At 39.8% G+C, this 19,136-nt stretch overlaps 1 protein-coding gene across 1 annotated transcript in view; it reads left to right on the forward strand.

The window, feature by feature from the left end:
- The window catches only part of LCMT1 (leucine carboxyl methyltransferase 1), a 40,191-nt gene extending 21,440 nt beyond the window's left edge, over positions 1-18,751 (forward strand). Inside the window, exons 4-11 of the mRNA XM_012780129.3 lie at positions 906-982; positions 2,835-2,896; positions 6,592-6,694; positions 9,122-9,242; positions 12,107-12,208; positions 13,479-13,570; positions 16,477-16,574; positions 18,533-18,751. Coding sequence (XP_012635583.1) covers positions 906-982; positions 2,835-2,896; positions 6,592-6,694; positions 9,122-9,242; positions 12,107-12,208; positions 13,479-13,570; positions 16,477-16,574; positions 18,533-18,555 — 678 coding nt within the window. The 3' untranslated portion in view covers positions 18,556-18,751. The remainder of the gene's footprint in view (positions 1-905; positions 983-2,834; positions 2,897-6,591; positions 6,695-9,121; positions 9,243-12,106; positions 12,209-13,478; positions 13,571-16,476; positions 16,575-18,532) is intronic.
- Positions 18,752-19,136: the final 385 nt, after the last annotated feature.

Here is a 19,136-nt window from a genome sequence, read left to right on the forward strand (position 1 = left end):
CATTAGCTATTTTATTCTATTTCATCCCAAACTATGCTGGTCAAAACCGACCACATGAGTGCCTATAGTCATAGTTACTCAGGATGCTGTGCCAAGAGGATCACTTGAGCCCAGGAATATTATTATTTTTTGAGATAGTCTCACTCTGTCTCCTGGGCTACAGTGCTGTGGCATCAGCCTAGCTCACAGTAACCTCAAGCTCCTGGGCACAAATGATCCTCTTGCCTCAACTTTCTGAGTAGCTGGGACTACAGGCATGTACCACCACACCTGGCTAAATTTTACTATTTTTAGTAGAGATAGAGTCTCACTCTTGCTCAGGGTCTCACTCTTGCTCACTCAAACTCCTAAGCTCAATCAATCCTCCTGCCTTGGCCTCCCAGAGTGCTAAGATTACACATGTAAGCCACCACACCCAGCTGAGCCCAGGAATTTGAGGTTGCAGTGAGCTGTGATTGTGGTAGAATGAGACCTTGTGTCAAAAAAACCCAGAAAAAGCCCATTACCTTCACTTTCTGACCCTCTGTTATGGATCACAAGCTGCTTTTTGAAAAATACTGTGTGTCTCCTGCCTTCAAAGTACCTGGCAGCTCCTTCTCCCCTCCCCTTCCTGCCTTCTGGCTATCACTAGTTCAGGCTATTACCTATACCATCCTCCTTACCTGGGTGACCACCGTGGCCTCCTAACTTTCTCCTTCATGCATTCTTGTTCTCCTTAAATCCACTCTTCATGCTGATACCAAATTAATTTGAGAAGTACCTTTCTGATTATATCATTCCCCTGATTTAAAATCTTCAAATGCCCCATTGCTCTTAGGTACTTAGTGCTTGGCACATGGAAGATGATCCAGTAAATGTATGAGTGAAGAAATAATTATGAAGACTATTGTGTGCTTTTTCCCTAGGACGAAGATCTTCTCCCAACTAAATATTTTGAAGTGGACTTTCCAATGATAGTCTCAAGAAAGCTACACAACATCAAGTAAGTATAGCTTTGGCTGGAAGAAAAAAAGCTGGGTAGAATCGGACCCAGCTCTGCATAAATGGCAGGTTTGAATGCCAGAGGCCTCATTTGAGGGTGTTGCTTTCCTCTGACCCCTGTCCCACTTTCTTTCATGCCCTGGGCCCTCATTCCATTGTGTCATGCAGTTAAAAAGTCCTATCATAGTTTAACATTCTGAATTTTTTAGTATATTTTGTTGACTACTTTATCTTCATGACATAGACAGGTACCTATCCCAGAATAGATGTGTAGTGGGTGAGTTTTTTGTTTGTGAATGAATGAATGGAAGACTGAAGTTAGTTATTATACATGAGATGATAAGGGGGCCATTCAAGGAGTTTGTGAAATGTAGATGACGTGTTTGCTATCTTTGCTGAGGCTGAGAGCTTTTCTTTGCCTAGTACCGCGTTAAGTGCTTTGCTAGGATTCTCATTCAATCCTCATAGCAGATTTGTGAATTAAGAGTTGTGATCCCTTTTTAGCAGTTGAAGAAACTGAGGCTCAAAGAAGTTAATTTGCCCAAGGTCACCTAACCAGGAAAGCATGGGGCTGAGATTTAAACCTTGATGTCAGGCCCGAGATGATGAAGGCTTCTTAATTGTTTTAATTGTACTCTTCCTCCCACTATTTAGTCATTTAAATAAAATCCTAATTTGTATATTCAAAAACATTTTAATAAACATAAGTTTCAACCTGCCCTTTAGAGATGTCTAATCTTTACAAATTGGAAGTATTTTTTTTTTTTTTTTTTTTTTTTTTTTTTGAGACAGAGTCTCACTTTGTTGTCCAGGCTAGAGTGAGTGCCGTGGCGTCAGCCTAGCTCACAGCAACCTCAAACTCCTGGGCTCGAGTGATCCTTCTGCCTCAGCCTCCCGAGTAGCTGGGACTACAGGCATGCGCCACTATGCCCGGCTAATTTTTTTTATATATATATATCAGTTGGCCAATTAATTTCTTTCTGTTTATAGTAGAGACGGGGTCTCGCTCTTGCTCAGGCTGGTTTTGAACTCCTGACCTTGAGCAATCCGCCCGCCTTGGCCTCCCAAGAGCTAGGATTACAGGCGTGAGCCACAGCGCCCGGCCTGGAAGTATTTTTTAAGCTTTATTTTTTCTAATTTGTCCCATGAAAATAATTTTTTCACCCTTTCCTAATATAAAATCATATTTTATAATTAAGTATGCTTTTCACATGAGAAATGGCAATTCTGATGCTCTGGGAATGGCAAAGTACTATTATCCTGGTTTAAACAGGTTCTAAGTTAAAGGAAGAGATGCTTTCTTGGGATGGATAATGGATTTGTGTTTGTGTATAGTTTTTTGTGATATTGAATTTGGCTCTGTGATGGCTTATTTATTTATTTATTTTTTTGCATATTCTGGGTTGGGAAAATTAACTTGTGTTACTGAACTTTAGGTTTGTGTAAGAGTCAACTCTTTTGATTGCCTGTGACAAATAATAGCTATTTAAAAATGTTTAAGCATAGGCAAGAAACTAGAGATGGCCTAAAAATCATTGAAATGTTCTTGTGAGCTTATCTTAAGCTATTTTTTAGTCTAAGTGCTCATGGTCAGTTTGTGATTTTGACATATGCTGAGTTAGAAGGCTTATTTGACCTAACCTGAGACCTGCATCCACTGAATTTTTACTGCATATGCCTAGGGTCAAATATAATTAAACTGAGTCCTTTTTAGAGTGGCACTTGCTTTGCACAATAGCCATATGTGTTGGCCATTTCTGTAGTGAGTGTCTGCAGTTTTGTAGTAAATGGACTCATGTGTAAATTGTTGAGTAAATTGACTCGTCTTTCTCCTCTTTCCCATCTTCCCACAGAAACAAGCCTCCCCTATCAAACCCCATTATAGAATTACATTCAGAGGACACACTTCATATGGGCAAGTATCCTTAATCTAAGTCATATAATGTGGACTGTATAAGTATTTTTGCTTCATTTTTCTTTGTAAAGATAGGGTGTTTGTTGGGGTATGTGTGCTAGTATACAACCACATCTTTAAAAAGTTTTTTTAAAATTATGGGTAGGTAATTGCTGTATATATTTATAGGGGGTGTGTGATGTTTTGATACAGGTATACAATGTGTAATCAAGTCAGGGTAATTGGGGTATTCATTATCTCAAGCATTTAATCATTTCTTTGTGTTGGGAACATTCCAGTTCCACTCTTTTAGTTAAAGTATACAATAACTTATTGACTCTAGTCATTGTATTGTGCCATCGAATATTTTTCATCCTATCTAAGTATATTTTTGTACCCATTAGTTATCCCCACATTCTAACCCCTTCCCTGCCACCATTCCTAGCCTCTAGTAACCATAATTCTACTCTATATCTTCATGAGATCAATCATCCAATATATACTTCTGCTGATATATTTGCACTTATGTTAATATTGTGGTGCACCTGTATTCATCAGGGAATTTAAAGCAACTTTCTATATGATGTCCTGGGTTTTCCAATCTTAAATCTTTTTAAAAAGAATTTGAATTAGTTGCCAACATTTCAAAAATAGATTTTCATGAAAATCTCAATTTCCAGCTTTCCTTGGAAAAATCAGAATATGTGGCAACCTTAGACCCTGATTTCTGCCCAGCGATGACTGAGTGGTGGCCACTCATTCAGAGGAGTCATGCATTCTCTGGTTCTGTCTCCACTGCTCTGTTCTCTTATGTGTGACCTGTTTGACTCAATTCTGTTACCTACTTGGCCCTTGCAGTCAATTTTTTCCCTCAGTTTTTCTCAACTTTTAATTATGAATTAAAAGTTTCTAAGCCTTTGAAGTTATGGGTAAATCTCTACCACGGTCTTCCATTATTTTCCTTTTGTGTCTGACAGAAGTTCAGGGGGTTATTAGTAATTCGGTTCAGAGAATGTGCTCAGTGAGGATGGCCTTCACAAATGGTTAACAAGATGACACAGGAAACATCCGGCAACCAGATAACTCTCCTTCCATTATTCATCCTCTTAGTGGCTGCACTCCCAATAAAATTTCCACAGAAAATATCTTTCCAACCCTTTGTTTCACTCATACAAATTGTAAAGAGTACCTATTAAAGGTTTGTCATTTGCTGAACTACAATCATGCATCTATTAATGACAGGGAAACTTTATGAGGTGATTTCATGGTTGGTGAATATCACAGAATGTACTTATACAAACCTAGTTGGGAGAGCCCACCACACACCTAGACTAAATGGTATAGCCTATTGCTTCTGGGCTACAAACTCTATTGAATACTGTAGGCAATGGTAGCACAGTGGTAACCATCTGTGTATCTAAATATATCTAACCTAATAGGTACAGTAAAAATATGGTCTGAAAGATAAAAAATGGTACACCTGTGTAAGGTAGTTCATGAAGGAGCTTGAAAGACTGGAAGTTGCTCTGGGTGAGTCAGTGGTGAGTTAATGTGAAGGCCTTGGACAGGGGTGGGGAACATTTCATGTTGGAAAGCTACATTAACTATAATCAAATAAGGCTGCATTCAAGAAACTTCAATTAGATATACTTAAAAAGGTGGCTCACGCCTGTAATCCTAGCTCTCTGGGAGGCCGAGGCGGGCGGATTGCTCGAGGTCAGGAGTTCGAAACCAGCCTGAGCAAGAGCGAGACCCCGTCTCTACTATAAATAGAAAGAAATTAATTGGCCAACTAATATATATAGAAAAAATTAGCCGGGCATGGTGGCGCATGCCTGTAGTCCCAGCCACTTGGGAGGCTGAGGCAGAAGGATTGCTTGAACCCAGGAGTTTGAGGTTGCTGTGAGCTAGGCTGATGCCACGGCACTCACTCTAGCCTGGGCAACAAAGTGAGACTCTGTCTCAAAAAAAAAAAAAAAAAGATATACTTAAAAAGGTATATTCTGTAAAAATCTATGTATTTAATGTCAAAAAATGAAAACTATTTGTTAATTTTAAAGTTAACCTTTTAATGACTTTGTTGTGTCTGCTTTTTGTTGGACAGTATTTGAGTATTTGGTTGGGGCATGGAGGTTCAGTTTCTGTTGATTGTTTAGATGGGTATCAGTCATTTGTGACCTTAAGGGCATCTTGATTTGGGTTAGGTAGGAGAATGTAGATTCGCAACAATAAGTGGTTGAAAAGCAAGAAAGCATTTTGGCACGTTGAAGGCGTGGGTATTCTGCATTTTCTCATATTTCAATTGGATATTTCTTAGCATCAGACAATGAGTTTAAAGTGTCATTTACTGAGAGCACAGTCAATTCTATCCATAGTTCTTTAGGTGCCTCAGTGATATCAGCTGGGTGAGGCTGAAATACTAATTTGAGAGTGTTATGGTTCTCAAATTCAGTGAACCTTTCACTGTTTTCTCCGATTAATAGGTCTTAACAGCTGTGTATTCTTCAGATGACTTACATATATCATCCTACTCATCAGCAACCTTTGTTAACTGGGGAAAATGTTCATTCGAAATTTCCTTTTGAAGTGTTTTGAAAAAATAGCTTTTTTTTTTTTTTTTTTTACCACATATCATATATAAACTTAGTTTTACCTTGCAAAGAAATATTCAAGTCATTTTGATTTGACATGGTATCACACAGAAATGCTACATTCTTATAGAAATATTTCAGTAATTCACATTGCTAATTATGTTCTTCATAAAAGGTAACTGTTTTCGCAGAGTTAAAATTTTGGCTAACTCCTGTTCCTGCAGTGGTGCAACAGTTCACTCTTATTTTTCTCATTGTACTAAATACTCTCTGATAGTATCTTGATTATTCAGTTATTTAATGATTTACTGTCACTCTCCCTCTTCTACCATGTAAGCTTCCTGAGAGCAGGGACCCCATCTGTTTTGTTCACCACTGTGTCTTTAGACCCTAGGACAGTGTGTGGCACACAGAGATTGTTATGTGAATAGATACACACATGGATCAGGTATAGTGGCTCACACCTATAATCACAGCACTTTGGGAGGCTGAGGTGGGAGGATCCTTTAAGGCCAGGAGTTTGAAATCAGCCTGAGCAACATAGTGAGACCTTGTCTCTAAAAAACAAACAAACAAAAATTAGCCAGGCATATTGGCATGTGCCTGTAGTCCGTTACTCAGGAGGCTGAAGCAGGAGGATCTTTGGTCTATTGTGTGTGTGTGTGTGTGTGCGTGCATGTGTGTGCGCACGCGCACTCATGAGAGAGAGGAAGAGAATGTGTTTTTATTGTATACGTGAACTTGAGCACATAGATAACAAAAGGCTGGAATATTATACATCAAAATACCAATAATTGTCTTTGGAAGGTGTGATTTTTGGTTACATTTCACCCTCTTATCTGATTTTTTTTTTTTTTAAACAATGAGCCTGTATTTTTATAATGGGGAAAAACAATAAAACCACTTTAAGTGTGAAAAGCCATATCCCAGGCTAGGCTCTATGGCTCATGCCTATAATCCTAGCACATTGGGAAGCTGAGGTGGAAGGATTGCTTGAGGCCAAGAGTTTGAGACCAGCCTGAGCAACGTAGTGAGACGACGTTGCTACAAAAACAAAGCCATATCCATTGAATTATCTTTTTGATTAATTTCTGTTTAAGTTGTAATCTTTTCTTGCATTTGCAGATGGACACATACTGGATTCAAAAAGATACGCCATTATTGGAGCAGATCTCCGAGATACACATGTATTGGAAGAGAAACTAAAGAAATGTAACATGAATACACAGTGAGATTTTTTTTTAATATGTTACTCATTTGTGATTTCATGCTAATTATGAGATAAGGCCAGTTGGAAGTACAGCATAATATGCATGTCCCATTTTTTCTGTAAGTTTTATCATTGCATTGCTACTTAGAGAATATTTGAGACTTTTAAGCAGCAGTGTTTACGTCTGTTTCCACATCAGAACCACCTGTTTTACTTATTAAAAGCACTGGTCCCTAATTTCATGAACAAGGTTTGAGAGAAGATAATATATGGATAGGAACATTTAAGTGCACATTTAAGTGCACACACAAAGGATTAGCATCCAGAATACATAAAGAATAAACATAAAAAACCAAAATTCCTGTAGAAAAATGGGTAAAGAACAGATAACCAGGCAGCTCAAAGAAGAAATGGAATATTACATGAAAAGGGTATGGATCGTCAGTAGTAATCAGTAATTCTGGACCATGACCTCGGACATCTTAACTTCAGTTATGTCTCAAGTTCCTCCTTTGACAAATGAGAATAATAATAGAACCCAACAATAAATGTTAGCAGTTGAAGCTATTGGTAACTATTAAAAACAATCTCAGAAATGCTGTTTATTTCTATAGTTGTAGTGGTCACTGATGATTTTGATGGTTCCTAGAATATAAAAATAATTCCTAATGCCAGTACTCAGACATAATGACCTTCGATTTTATGTCTAAACTTGTGAATATATATTTTTCTTAAAGATGTGGTCATGCTATGCATACACTTTTGGAACTTTTAAAATATGTGTGCGTGTATGTATATGTGTGTATTTGTGCACATATAGTCACTTATTTGTTCATTTATTCACTCATTCAGCAAATGAGAATCTACAAGTTACAGTACTCACTACAGAGACATGAACAAAACAGCTTATACATTGTGTTAGGAAAAAAGACAAACAGCTAATTTCATTGGACTGTTTAATTACTCTTGTGATGCCTGCTCTGAAGAAGTGTTGGGAACTATGTCTTAGGACACTTGACTCTGGGGACCGCACATGGCTTTCATGTCAATAAATACAACTATGAAGCATCATATTTACGAGCCGCGTAGCAGTACCTTGGGTGGATGCACCATGCTCTTTCAACCAGTTTCTTGCTGGACATTTGATTATTTTACAACTTATTTTTTCTAAGATCTCCCACCAATAAAAACAAACAGATGAAAATAATCCACTCTCTTCGTGTGAGAAACAGCAATGAGGAACATCAGTATTCAGGGAGGGGAAGAGGCCCCAGTGAAGGAGTCTGAGAAGGAGCGGTAAGAACTAAGAAAAGCCTGTGGAGGATCATTCTAGAGACAGGGTCAAAGAGTTTCTCCATTCCTTTCAGCATTTACCCTATCCCAGACTAGTCAAGAAAACTGCCGCTCTTGCATTTTGGACCTAAGGAACCTTGTAAAAAAAAGAGTGTGCATGAATTGTGTTCAGTTGACTTGCATGATTTGTGAGCCACCAGTGTTGTCATTTAAAAGTAAAGACTTTTAGATACCTTTTAAGGAGTTTGTTGCTTTTCCTATGTCCTGATTTGTTGATTACTTTGGGTATCTTAATTCAGAGTACATACTAGTACTATAATTTAACTATTCATGTTTTCAATTCTTGATAGTGAAAGCATACATAAGAATTAGAATCAGTTAAATGAATACCACCATTTCTGGGTTGTATCATTCAAATTTTGATGTGTAACAAATCACTCCAAACTCAGTGGTTTAAAACAGCTCACAATTTAGGTGCTCAGGATTCTGTGATTTGACAGTTTGGGGTGGGCTTTGCTAGATGATGGTTCTGCTGGGGGCCAGGTATAGCAGACATCCCTGCGGGTTCACTCGTGTGGACAGTGGGCAGGCTGGCTAGGGATTGACTGTCAGCTAGGGTGTCTCATTCTCTTCCACAAGGCTTCTCATCCTATAGCAGGCTAGCTTGGGTTCTTTCACACAGTGGCTTCAGGTTTCCAGGTGCAGCAAGAGAGCAAGTGGTAGTGTGCAAGTGATTTTCAAGCTTCTGCTTGCATCATGTTTGCTACTGTCCTGTTGGCCGAATCAAGTTACATGACTAGCTCAGATTCCAGGCATAGGAAAATAAACTCCACCTCTTGTATGAGAGACTCTAATGTTGCATTGGCATAGTGTGAGTGCATAGCAGGGAAGAATTTGTACCCATGTCTACTGTCAACCACACAATTAACACATTTTCATAAGCCAGACAAATCACAGCTCACCTTTTCACAGTATACACCTTTGGGCTGTGATGGCATCACACATGTACCACTGCACTGATCCATTCTGGGCTTGCTCAGTCCTGAGTTTACTGGGGGGCGAGCTGCCCAGCCAGTACTGCAACGTAGGTACAATTAGAGAGTCGTGAATTGATGAATGTATAATTCTGTGCTTTTGTTTTCTTCTCTTCAGATTGCCAACACTCCTGATAGCTGAATGTGTGCTGGTTTATATGACTCCAGAGCAGTCTGCAAACCTCCTCAAGTGGGCAACCAACACTTTTGAGACGGCCATGTTGATAAACTACGAACAGGTAAAAGGAAGCCCAAGAGATCAGGATTCTGCACAGGACTCCAGCAGTGTCTTCCCCTTTCTCAGCCCCTCAGTATATATTTCCCTTATCCTGTTCCTTTTCTTTCTGTCTCTGGCCACTCACATATCTTCTGTATTAATTGGTTCCAGCAATCCTAGTGCTCCTGATTTCTTGACTTCCTGCAAACTTGTAGCCAGATTTTTTTGGACCTTCCCTCTAAGCCTTTACAAAAGATTTTTGAGTTTTTATTTTAGCATTGCATATAGAGTCATAGAAAGTGATGAAGGAGATGTGGGGCTGCCATCAGTGTTGGGGTAGCAAACTCCAGGGCCTTCAAGGGGCAGGCAGTGATGCAGATAGACGAAGCTGGCTAGGTGTAAATAGTGTGGAATTGGGGGACTGTGATGAATTGGAGCTCCCATGTCCTGGTTATGGCCACTACCCAGTTCCAGCCAGTTGTTACCAGGTGAGCCTGTGAGCCTAAATTTGCCAGAACTCCCAGTTTTTCAAGAGAAGTTAGAAATGTAGGATTTCAGTTTCAAATGTCCTAATTTCTAATATCACTGACTTTGATCCACTGGTTTCCTGTTGACCTTTTCTGATTTAGTGTTAAAGAATTATGTTTTAGAGCTTTGGGATGATCCAGCTTGGATCTAAACCTTGGCCCTAGCTCTTCTTGGCTGTGACCTTAGGCAACATTACTTAATGATTGGGCATCCATGCTCTGGAGGTAGACTTTCTAGCTGTGTGACCTAGACAGGTTATATCACCTCTGTGTGTCTGTTTCTTCACCTGAAAATAATAATAGTCCCCTATAGTGTAATTCAGGCAATAGGTGCAATGCTCAGTTACTACACTGTCTGGCTGTTAATTAAGCTTTAGCTGTTTTTGGATCTCTCTGAGCCCCAGTTCTTTTTTCTTAAGAGGGATAATACCTAGCTCTTTGCATTTTTATGGAAATTCATGTTTAGTGGTAAACACATGATAACCACTGAATACTTTTGTTTTAATTTTGTTTTTTAATCTAATTTTCTTTTATTACAGACAGCAGTAATGGACTTACCCCGTGTCACATAATTATGTACAGATCTAGAGTTAGACTTTGGTCTCTCGATGACCTTCCTAGCTCCATTCTGGTCCAGGTTCCTGTGTGGATGGTTCTTGATTGGTGATGTTGCCTCCTTCCCTCTCTTTAAATTGGGAACCTTCCTCAAACTCTGTCTTTCATCCTGAGGAATGGATGTGATGGCAGCTGTCCTCATCGGTCTTTTATTTTGATGGGAATGAGTTCTGGGAACCTATCTTTGCTTTCAGATACCACACCTGGGGAAAACGAATTCACCTTTCCATATTTCCACACATCTCGGGTGCATGCAGCTTCACTTGTTTGGCTGGACCTGTGTATTCTTTGTTCAACAAGCATTTATTCAGCATCATATGAGAGATGGATCATGTGAATTTTGACAATAGACCCTGTCACTTTGGAGCAATCCTAGGAATGTTTCGGTGTATAATATGTTGTCCACAGTAAAGTGGCTAAGCTCCCACCTACTACTCTCACCTTGCAAATAATAAACATTTAACTTGATTCAATCATTTCCTAACAAACACAGAATCAGCAACCTCACAATGTGTATTAATTGCTGACATGCCTTACATTATCTCCTAATCAGTAGTTTAAAATGACAAGACCATATAGATATAATTTCAGTAATGATCTTAAAAGTAATGATAGCAAATTCTTAGATTCCCTGTCCTCCCTGTTCTGGCAGTTTTGCATATACTAATGTATTTAATTATCACAACAATCTACAAGGTAGGTACTAGTACTATCTTGATTTTATAGGCAAGGAGATTGACGCACATAGTTAGCGTCAGCTTGTCCTCGGCCTCTCAGTTAAGTGTCAACTCAGTGTCAAACCTGGGCAATAAAATGACAGAGTATGTACTCACAAACACTGATCCTGAATGACTAGTGTGCAGTCTGATCTTTAGTGCCATAAGCCTTCCTCGCCATCAAAAGAGAGTAACATTTGTTTCTGACTGGCAGTGTTCTCATATGAACTCTGGGCATCATGTTACATATTGTTAAGAATTTTTGACACCTTGTATATGACAGTGTAATAGAGTGTATGCTAAAATAGTGTACACTAATATGTTTTCTGGCATTTTTATATATATGGATTAATTATGGTTTTTTAAAATTAGTTTAATTGAAAAAGTAATATATGCAGAGTACAAAAATAAAAAATATAACAGGGTGGTAGATAAGGAAGAGTCAGTCTCTCTCCTATCTCAGACCCCAGCCCTCTAACTTGGGAAGCAATGCTACCACATTCTAGTACATATATAGTTTTCCCTTAAAGATAGATGGGAGCATACTATCCATGTTGATTTATACTTTGCTTTTTGAGATTACCTTAGAGGTCATTTTATGTCTATATGTGTATTTATCTTCCTTTTCTGATTTCATGGCTATATAGCATTTCTTTATGGATATGCTAGAATATATTTAACCCCAAATGAATATTTCCAGATTCTTCCTAATTCTCTAGTCAACATTTTCACATCTTTGCATACACGTGTGCATATACCTATGGAATAAATTGCTATCAGAGGAATTGCTGGGTAACAGGGTGAGCATTTAAAATGGATGTATACTGCACAGTTGCCCTTCCAGAGGCTGCACAGGTCTGCTCCCAGCAGCGCTGTGTGTTAGTGCTGCTCCTCTTTCCTTTACCTGCACTGGGTGTGTGTTATCACATACAGGCCTTGCCTGGTAAGAACTCGGATGTTATGTTATTTTGTATATTTAAGAAACAAAGACCCTCTTGTGATACCCAGCCTCCTCTTTCCCTTCCCAGGTGAACATGGGTGATCGGTTTGGGCAGATCATGATTGAAAACCTGCGGAGACGACAGTGTGATCTAGCAGGAGTGGAAACTTGCAAGTCATTAGAGTCACAGGTCAGTGAGCAGAGACTGGGACATCTGCTTTTACCTTTAGCCCAGTAAGGAAGGGCATTCTCCCTTCACACATGAGAGAATGTGAGCAGCTTTAAGTCCCTTCTGACACAAGCAGCTGGGGCTCCATGTGGGCCACAGGTTCATGATGCTAGGACAATCCAAGTCCTCATTAGGCATCTTGGTGTAGAAAATACACATTCAGCTTGGTGCTGTGGTTCAAGCCTATAATCCTATTTACTGAGGGGCTGAGGCAAGAGGATTGCTTGAGGCCAGTGGTTCAAGACCAGCCTGGGCAACAGAGCAAGACTTTGTCTCTTAAAAAAGTAAAAATAGCAGCGCACATGCTTGTAATCTCAGCTGTTTGGGAGGCTGAGGAAGGAGGATGGCTTGAGCCCAGGAGTTCAGGCTTCAGTGAGCTATAATTGTACTACTGCACTCCAGCCTGGGTGACAGAGCAAGATGCCATCTCTTAAATTTTTTTTTTTAATTTACATTTCCTATAAACTGTTTGAACTCTTTCTTATGCAAATTTCCAAACACACATAGAAGTAGAGGGAATGGCAACATGAACCCCCTATGTCCCCTCAGCCAGCTTCAGTATTCTTATTTTGTCAATATTGTTTCATGTATTCCCCCACATAATTTTTTGTTGGTGGCATTGGAATGTTTTCCAACCAGTCTTGGACAGTACATGATTTCACCTGTAAATGCTTCAGTGTGAATCTCCTACCAATAAGGACTTTCTTCCCCTGGATAGTGCTAATACCGATATTACACCGAACACATTGCCAGTAACTCCTTCACCATATCTCATACCCAACCCAGGCCATGTTCCATTTTTCCGAATTGTTTAAAAAATATACCGGTGTTTGAATCAGGATCCAAACGTGATCCACACTTTGTCTATGATTAATATCTCCCTAAAATCTCCTGGAATCTATAATAGTCTCCCTCCCTCTTTCAGAAATGTCATTCATTTGCTAGAGACACCTCCCACGCCTGCCCCCATTTAAATAGGTTCTTAAATGTCTTATATGACATTACCCTAGAACACTTAAAAAAAAAAAAAAACCATTGCTCATAGAAAAGTTATAACAATGTGTGTTCAATATAGAAAGTGAAATGTAACAGGAAGAAAGATGCTAGGGGCCAGAATGGCCTTTTGAAAGAGGAGTCTTCTTAGAGAAAGTCTATTGTGCTTAAGAGTGTCTCAGATTTGCCCGACAGTGTCTGGTGGTTCTCCATTTTTTCTCTTTACGGCATGTTTTAGAAAGAACGGCTGCTGTCGACAGGGTGGGAGACGGCATCCGTGGTGGACATGATGGAGTTGTACAGCAGGTTACCGCGTGCTGAAGTGACCAGGTAGGGGCTTGGCAGCGGACCTCTGTCCTCATTCATTGTGATCTCAAGGGATGATTGTTTAATTTTAAAAAGGGAAACAAAACTGTAACTAGACCTATTTTGAAACAAGTTAAACATTGATAGGAGCTTGAGAGTAATTTATTAGCTAGTAGCTGAGATAGGGTTTATGCAGAAAACAGATTGCTTCAGTCAACATAAGTAATTACAGAAAGCTCACAGAACAGTCTCAACATTGGCAATATTCTGGAATCCTTGTTTTAGAGAGGGAGGAAAATGATGTTGCTCAATGTCTTGTAAGGGGAAAAACATCTGGCAATTTGTGGATGTACATTCTGGAGGTAGCAATTAACATCATGGGGCATATTCCCGCTTTCATTCATTTCATTATAATTATTGTGCTTCCAGGTTTATGCTTTCCTCTTATCTTTCGAGACTTAAGATAATAGTGCTTGATCTCTTACAAGATCTTGAGATGAATTTTTGGCTTTGCTGCTACATATAACTTATTAACATTTAACAGTATTGTGGCTTTGGCCAAGTACATATGAGTAATTGGCAATTGGAGCCTTGAAGGTTTAAGAAAGTGTTGTCTCCATGTGATCAGGTTGATGCATTTCCTGCAGGTTGGTTTTCATTTGCTACATGTCAAGATGACTATTTTGAGTATCCCTGGTCTGGCATCTGTAATGTGGGTGCTGTAGTACCTCTTCTAGATACCCAGAGAGGGGGTCTGTCACTAGCACCAACCACAAGGAAGGTAACTTGCTTCTAGGCAATCATTGTTCTGATGTTTCCATGGCCTTTTGTACACAGCAACATGTACAATGGGTGGTGTACAATGCCTAATGGGTGGCAGATAAGGATTTTGGATGGGCTTTGTTCATCCCAGGCTGAATAGCCTTCTTAGTTTTGTGTCTGTTTTTGCTGGAAACTGGAGTATAAGAAGTCTAAGGTGAGCCTATTCATGTAACAAATGCTGAGTGTCTACTGTGTGCCAAGCACTCTTCCAATCAGTGGTGTCTCCTGATAGTTGTACTTAGTAATAACCATCCCAGAGTTTCAGTATGGTGTTTTTTCCTAGAACTTGGTATTAGAAAATCTGCCTTGGATGTCTTCTGCAAAGATTAGTTTGGAAGCAACCAAAGCACTTTATGTATAGTCATTCTCACTTCAGATGTGATCCTTGAACCTGCTTACCAAAACGGTAGTGAATGCACAAATACAGAAATGTGCACAGACATATGCACGTGTGTACACTCCCATGGGCACCTGCACACACAAAGCCTGGACAAAATGGCAGCACAAGATTGTTAGCAATGGCTACTGCAAATAGTTGGTAGAATATGGATCATTTTTTATTTTCTTCTGTATACTTTTTGGAAATGCCTTAATTTTCCTCCAAAGTGTGTACATATTTCAAGGAGGAGGAGGAAAGCTATTTCCATATGTTTATGCATGTTTCTCTCTCTCTCTGTGTGTGTGTATATATATATTTTTGAGACAGAGTCTTGCTCTGTTGCCCTGGCGTCAGCCTAGCTCACAGCAACCTCAAACTCCTGGGGCTCAAGCAATCTTTCTGCCTTAGCCTCCCGAGTAGCTGGGACTACAGGCATGTGCCACCATGCCCGGCTAATTTTTTTGTATATATTTTTAGTTGTCCAGCTAGTTTTTATGTTTTTAATAGAGATGGAAACTTGCTCTTGCTCAGGCTGATCTCGAACTCCTGAGCTCAAACGATCCGCCCACCTCGGCCTCCCAGAGTGCTAGGATTACAGGCGTGAACCACTGCGCCTGGCCTTTCCATGTATATTTTTAAAAGCTTACATTTAAAATGCTTTTCTGAAGTCATTCATGCATAATTCAAAAAAACAAACAAACCAGAATCAAATATATAGAGTAAAAGCAAACACAGCCCACCCACCCCCACCTGCCGCCACCTCTCATAAGAAACCAGAAATGGTCTTATTCTTCATGTATTTTCCAAAGTAGTCTGTGCATACATAGACATATGTGTGTCTCCCTTTTCCTTTACATGGGTAGTGGTATACTATGCACATTCCTTACTACACAACTTTCTTTTTAAATCCCATGATACGTTTTGGAGGTTGTTCCATGTTAATATATTTTTTAAATGGCTGTATAGTGTCCTGTTGTATCCATGTGCTTGAGTGTATTCAGCCGTCTCTTCTAGTTTCCAGTTCTTTGCTTCTTGGACATAGATCTTTGGACACATATAGGATATATTCTTAAGAGGCAGAATTGTTGAGTCCAAGGATGCACATTTTAATCATTGAGATTATCAAGATGCCGTCCAGAGATACTATTTTGTAATCCTACCAGTAATTTAGGAAGAATTTTTTTTTGATGTTGTTGCTAAAATGTATATCAGCTTTTTTGACCTTTGTCAATCTGATAGCTGAAATGTTATATTTTAATTTGCATTTTTTTCTCACATGAATTCAACAACTTCTTTTTTGGTAAACTGATCTTTTCCCCCCATTTTAAATGAATTTAAAATTTTTTTCTTAAGTTCATTTTTTTTCTCATACGTGAGATTGAAAATGGCTTCCTTTTTGGTGAACTGGTCTTTTCCTCATCTTTTAAATGAATTTTAGAAGTTTTTCTCATTGAAGTTTAACAGCTCTTGATATAGCAGGGAAATCAACTTTGTCATTTGTATTGACAATTTGTTTCTAGTTTGTCATTTGTCTTTTGACTTTGCGTATACTATTTTTTTCCTAATAAAAGTAAATTAAAATGGAACCTCACCATTCATACTATGTGTAGCCTGCTTCTTTCCCCTTAATATATCATGCCATTTTTCCATGTGGACTCATGTCCATCACTGTGAGTCACCATCTTCATTTTAAACATAGAAATCTATATTGTTGTCATTCTCTCCACAGAATAGAATCGCTTGAATTCCTGGATGAAGTGGAACTTCTCGAGCAGCTCATGCAGCATTACTGCCTTTGTTGGGCAACCAAAGGAGGGAGTGAACTCGGTATGTGATTCTACTTTGTTGCTTTAACCTAGAAATGGGGAACTTTTCTTCTCCAAGCAATGAAACACATGCCTGGAACTGTGGACCCAGAAGAACTAGAGATGGTATAAGTGCATCCATGGGTGTATCCAGAGAATTTGCTGTTGTATTCTGTGTTTTTTTTTTTTGTTTTTTTTTTTTTTGAGACAGAGTCTCGCTTTGTTGCCCAGGCTAGAGTGAGAGCCGTGGCGTCAGCCTAGCTCACAGCAACCTCAAACTCCTGGGCTCGAGTGATCCTTCTGCCTCAGCCTCCCAGGTAGCTGGGACTACAGGCATGTGCCACCGTGCCCGGCTAATTTTTTCTATATATATCAGTTGGCCAATTAATTTCTTTCTATTTATAGTAGAGACGGGGTCTCGCTCTTGCTCAGGCTGGTTTTGAACTCCTGACCTTGAGCAATCCGCCCGCCTCGGCCTCCCAAGAGCTAGGATTACAGGCGTGAGCCACAGCACCCGGCCTATTCTGTGTTTTTAAAGCATAGAAACCACGGGAACTGCTTAAATAAGCCATGTGTCCCCAAACAACCTTCGAGAGATCTGTGGAATTTCTGCAGTTGTTAGGTAAAAGACCTTGAGGCTTTAAAGTAATTGTCATAAAAGTGACTAGTGTTTATATTTTTCATCAACTTGTAACCAGGTTACTAGATAGATGTTAAACACACAGATCATTACATCTGTCTAATGAACCCATGTAGCTGGAGTTGAGTTTCTCTGTTTTCTTTTATGATGAAGCTGCACTTCCCAGGCCATGGCCAAGTAGGGCCATAGAGGGCGAGCATGGATCTTATCTGGGTTCCTGGTTAGCTTGGTCTTGGGCGGCCACCTCCTTCACAAGTGCACTGTGCTGGGTTGGCTTCCCAGTGGTTAGTCTTGGGTGTCTCTCCATCCCACTGGCCACCACTTTAGATCCCAGTTCTGGCATTTAATGTAAAAGCTGCCCTTCAAGCTCCCACAGAAGTGATCCAAAGACACAAGACCTCTGGAAGGCAGCTGATATGAAACAAAGAACTTGACAGAGGCAAAGACTGTCTCCTGTGTGAAAATTCTAGGTTGACACGAGACTGACAATCAGGCAACTTGGGCTTATTGTTCTCCTCCTTTCCAGATTCCCTCAGCTGTGCAGTTCAGCCCACAAAGTCCTTTCAATGTTGAGTTAGTCATTTATTGGTGTGTTTTTGTATTTTTCCTTCTCCTAATAAAAACGTAATTTTGAGTAGAGAATTTGTGAAAATATATAGCAAAGAAAATTCACTTGTATGCATATCATTTAGAGACAATGTCTACAAACTTCTTCCTTCTCCTTTTCTACATATTTTTAGCAGAGTTGAATTTATCCAATTTCTAACATTTTCAACTTACTGTTACATAAGGATTTCCCCCTTGCTACTAAACTCTCAATGAGCATTATTTTAATGTGTTTATAACATTCTGTCATGTGATTATAACCAAATTTAATTTTCCCATACTTCTGGAATATAGTTTGTAAATACTGGAGTTAAAAGTATTAGAAATAAAGTACCTCATATTGCACATTTTAATGTAAGGGGCTGCTTTTGTCCCCACTGCACCTGGCTTCTTTGGGACATCAGAGCTTGTGTGTGTGTGTTTTGAAGAACCCTCTCTGCATTTGCTCAAAGTTCAGCATGTAAAGTGTGAGTGTTTGGTGTTACTTGCAGAAAGCTGTTATAATACTTTCTTAATCCCTTTAAAACTAGCCATAAACATTCTCACCCAACCTCTTGTTTCCACGGGAAATCTCATTCTCCATAACACAACAGCAGAGCTGCAGCAGTCAGATGTGTGGCTGGTGCCCCAGAGCCAGTCACTGGGGGTCCACAGCAGGGTCACATTGTCTCAGCTCTGTTTTCTCTGCTTTGCCCTGAGTCTTTGACCAGCATCTGTGTGTCTCCTCCCCACAGGTTTGAAGGACATAACTTATTAGTCTGTTGAAGGCACATGCTGAGCCCCAGAAGCTGAAGCCACCAGCCTTCCTGGGGGAGCTATGCTGAGCTCCCAGAGTGATGGGCAGGCCTTGAGGTATTGATCTCATCCCACACTCTGAGAAACCTTGTTCTCAAAATTTGTCGTACCAACTCTTGTTTCTGTTGACTTGTTTAAATAAATCACACTTGCCATTGCCTGCGTGGTGGGCCTCTGCTGTTGTCTGCTGCTCATTCTGCACTCTACAGGGTGGGCTGGGGTTCACCTTTGTGTCAGCTGAAGCCAAGGATCCTGAGTCCCACTTGACCTTGGCTTACTCCTTGTGAGTCAGACTCAGCTCATTTTTATTTTATTTTGAGACAGAGTCTCACTTTGTTGCCCAGGCTAGAGTGAGTGCCGTGGCATCAGCCTAGCTCACAGCAACCTCAAACTCCTAGACTCAAGCAATCCTCCTGCCTCAGCCTTCCGAGTAGCTGGGACTACAGGCATGCACCACCATGCCTGGCTAATTTTTTCTCTGTATATTAGTTGGCCAATTAATTTCTTTCTATTTATAGTAGAGACAGGGTCTCACTCTTGCTC

The sequence above is a fragment of the Microcebus murinus genome, chromosome 19 (assembly GCF_040939455.1).
Source record: "Microcebus murinus isolate Inina chromosome 19, M.murinus_Inina_mat1.0, whole genome shotgun sequence".
Lineage (NCBI taxonomy): Eukaryota > Metazoa > Chordata > Mammalia > Primates > Cheirogaleidae > Microcebus > Microcebus murinus.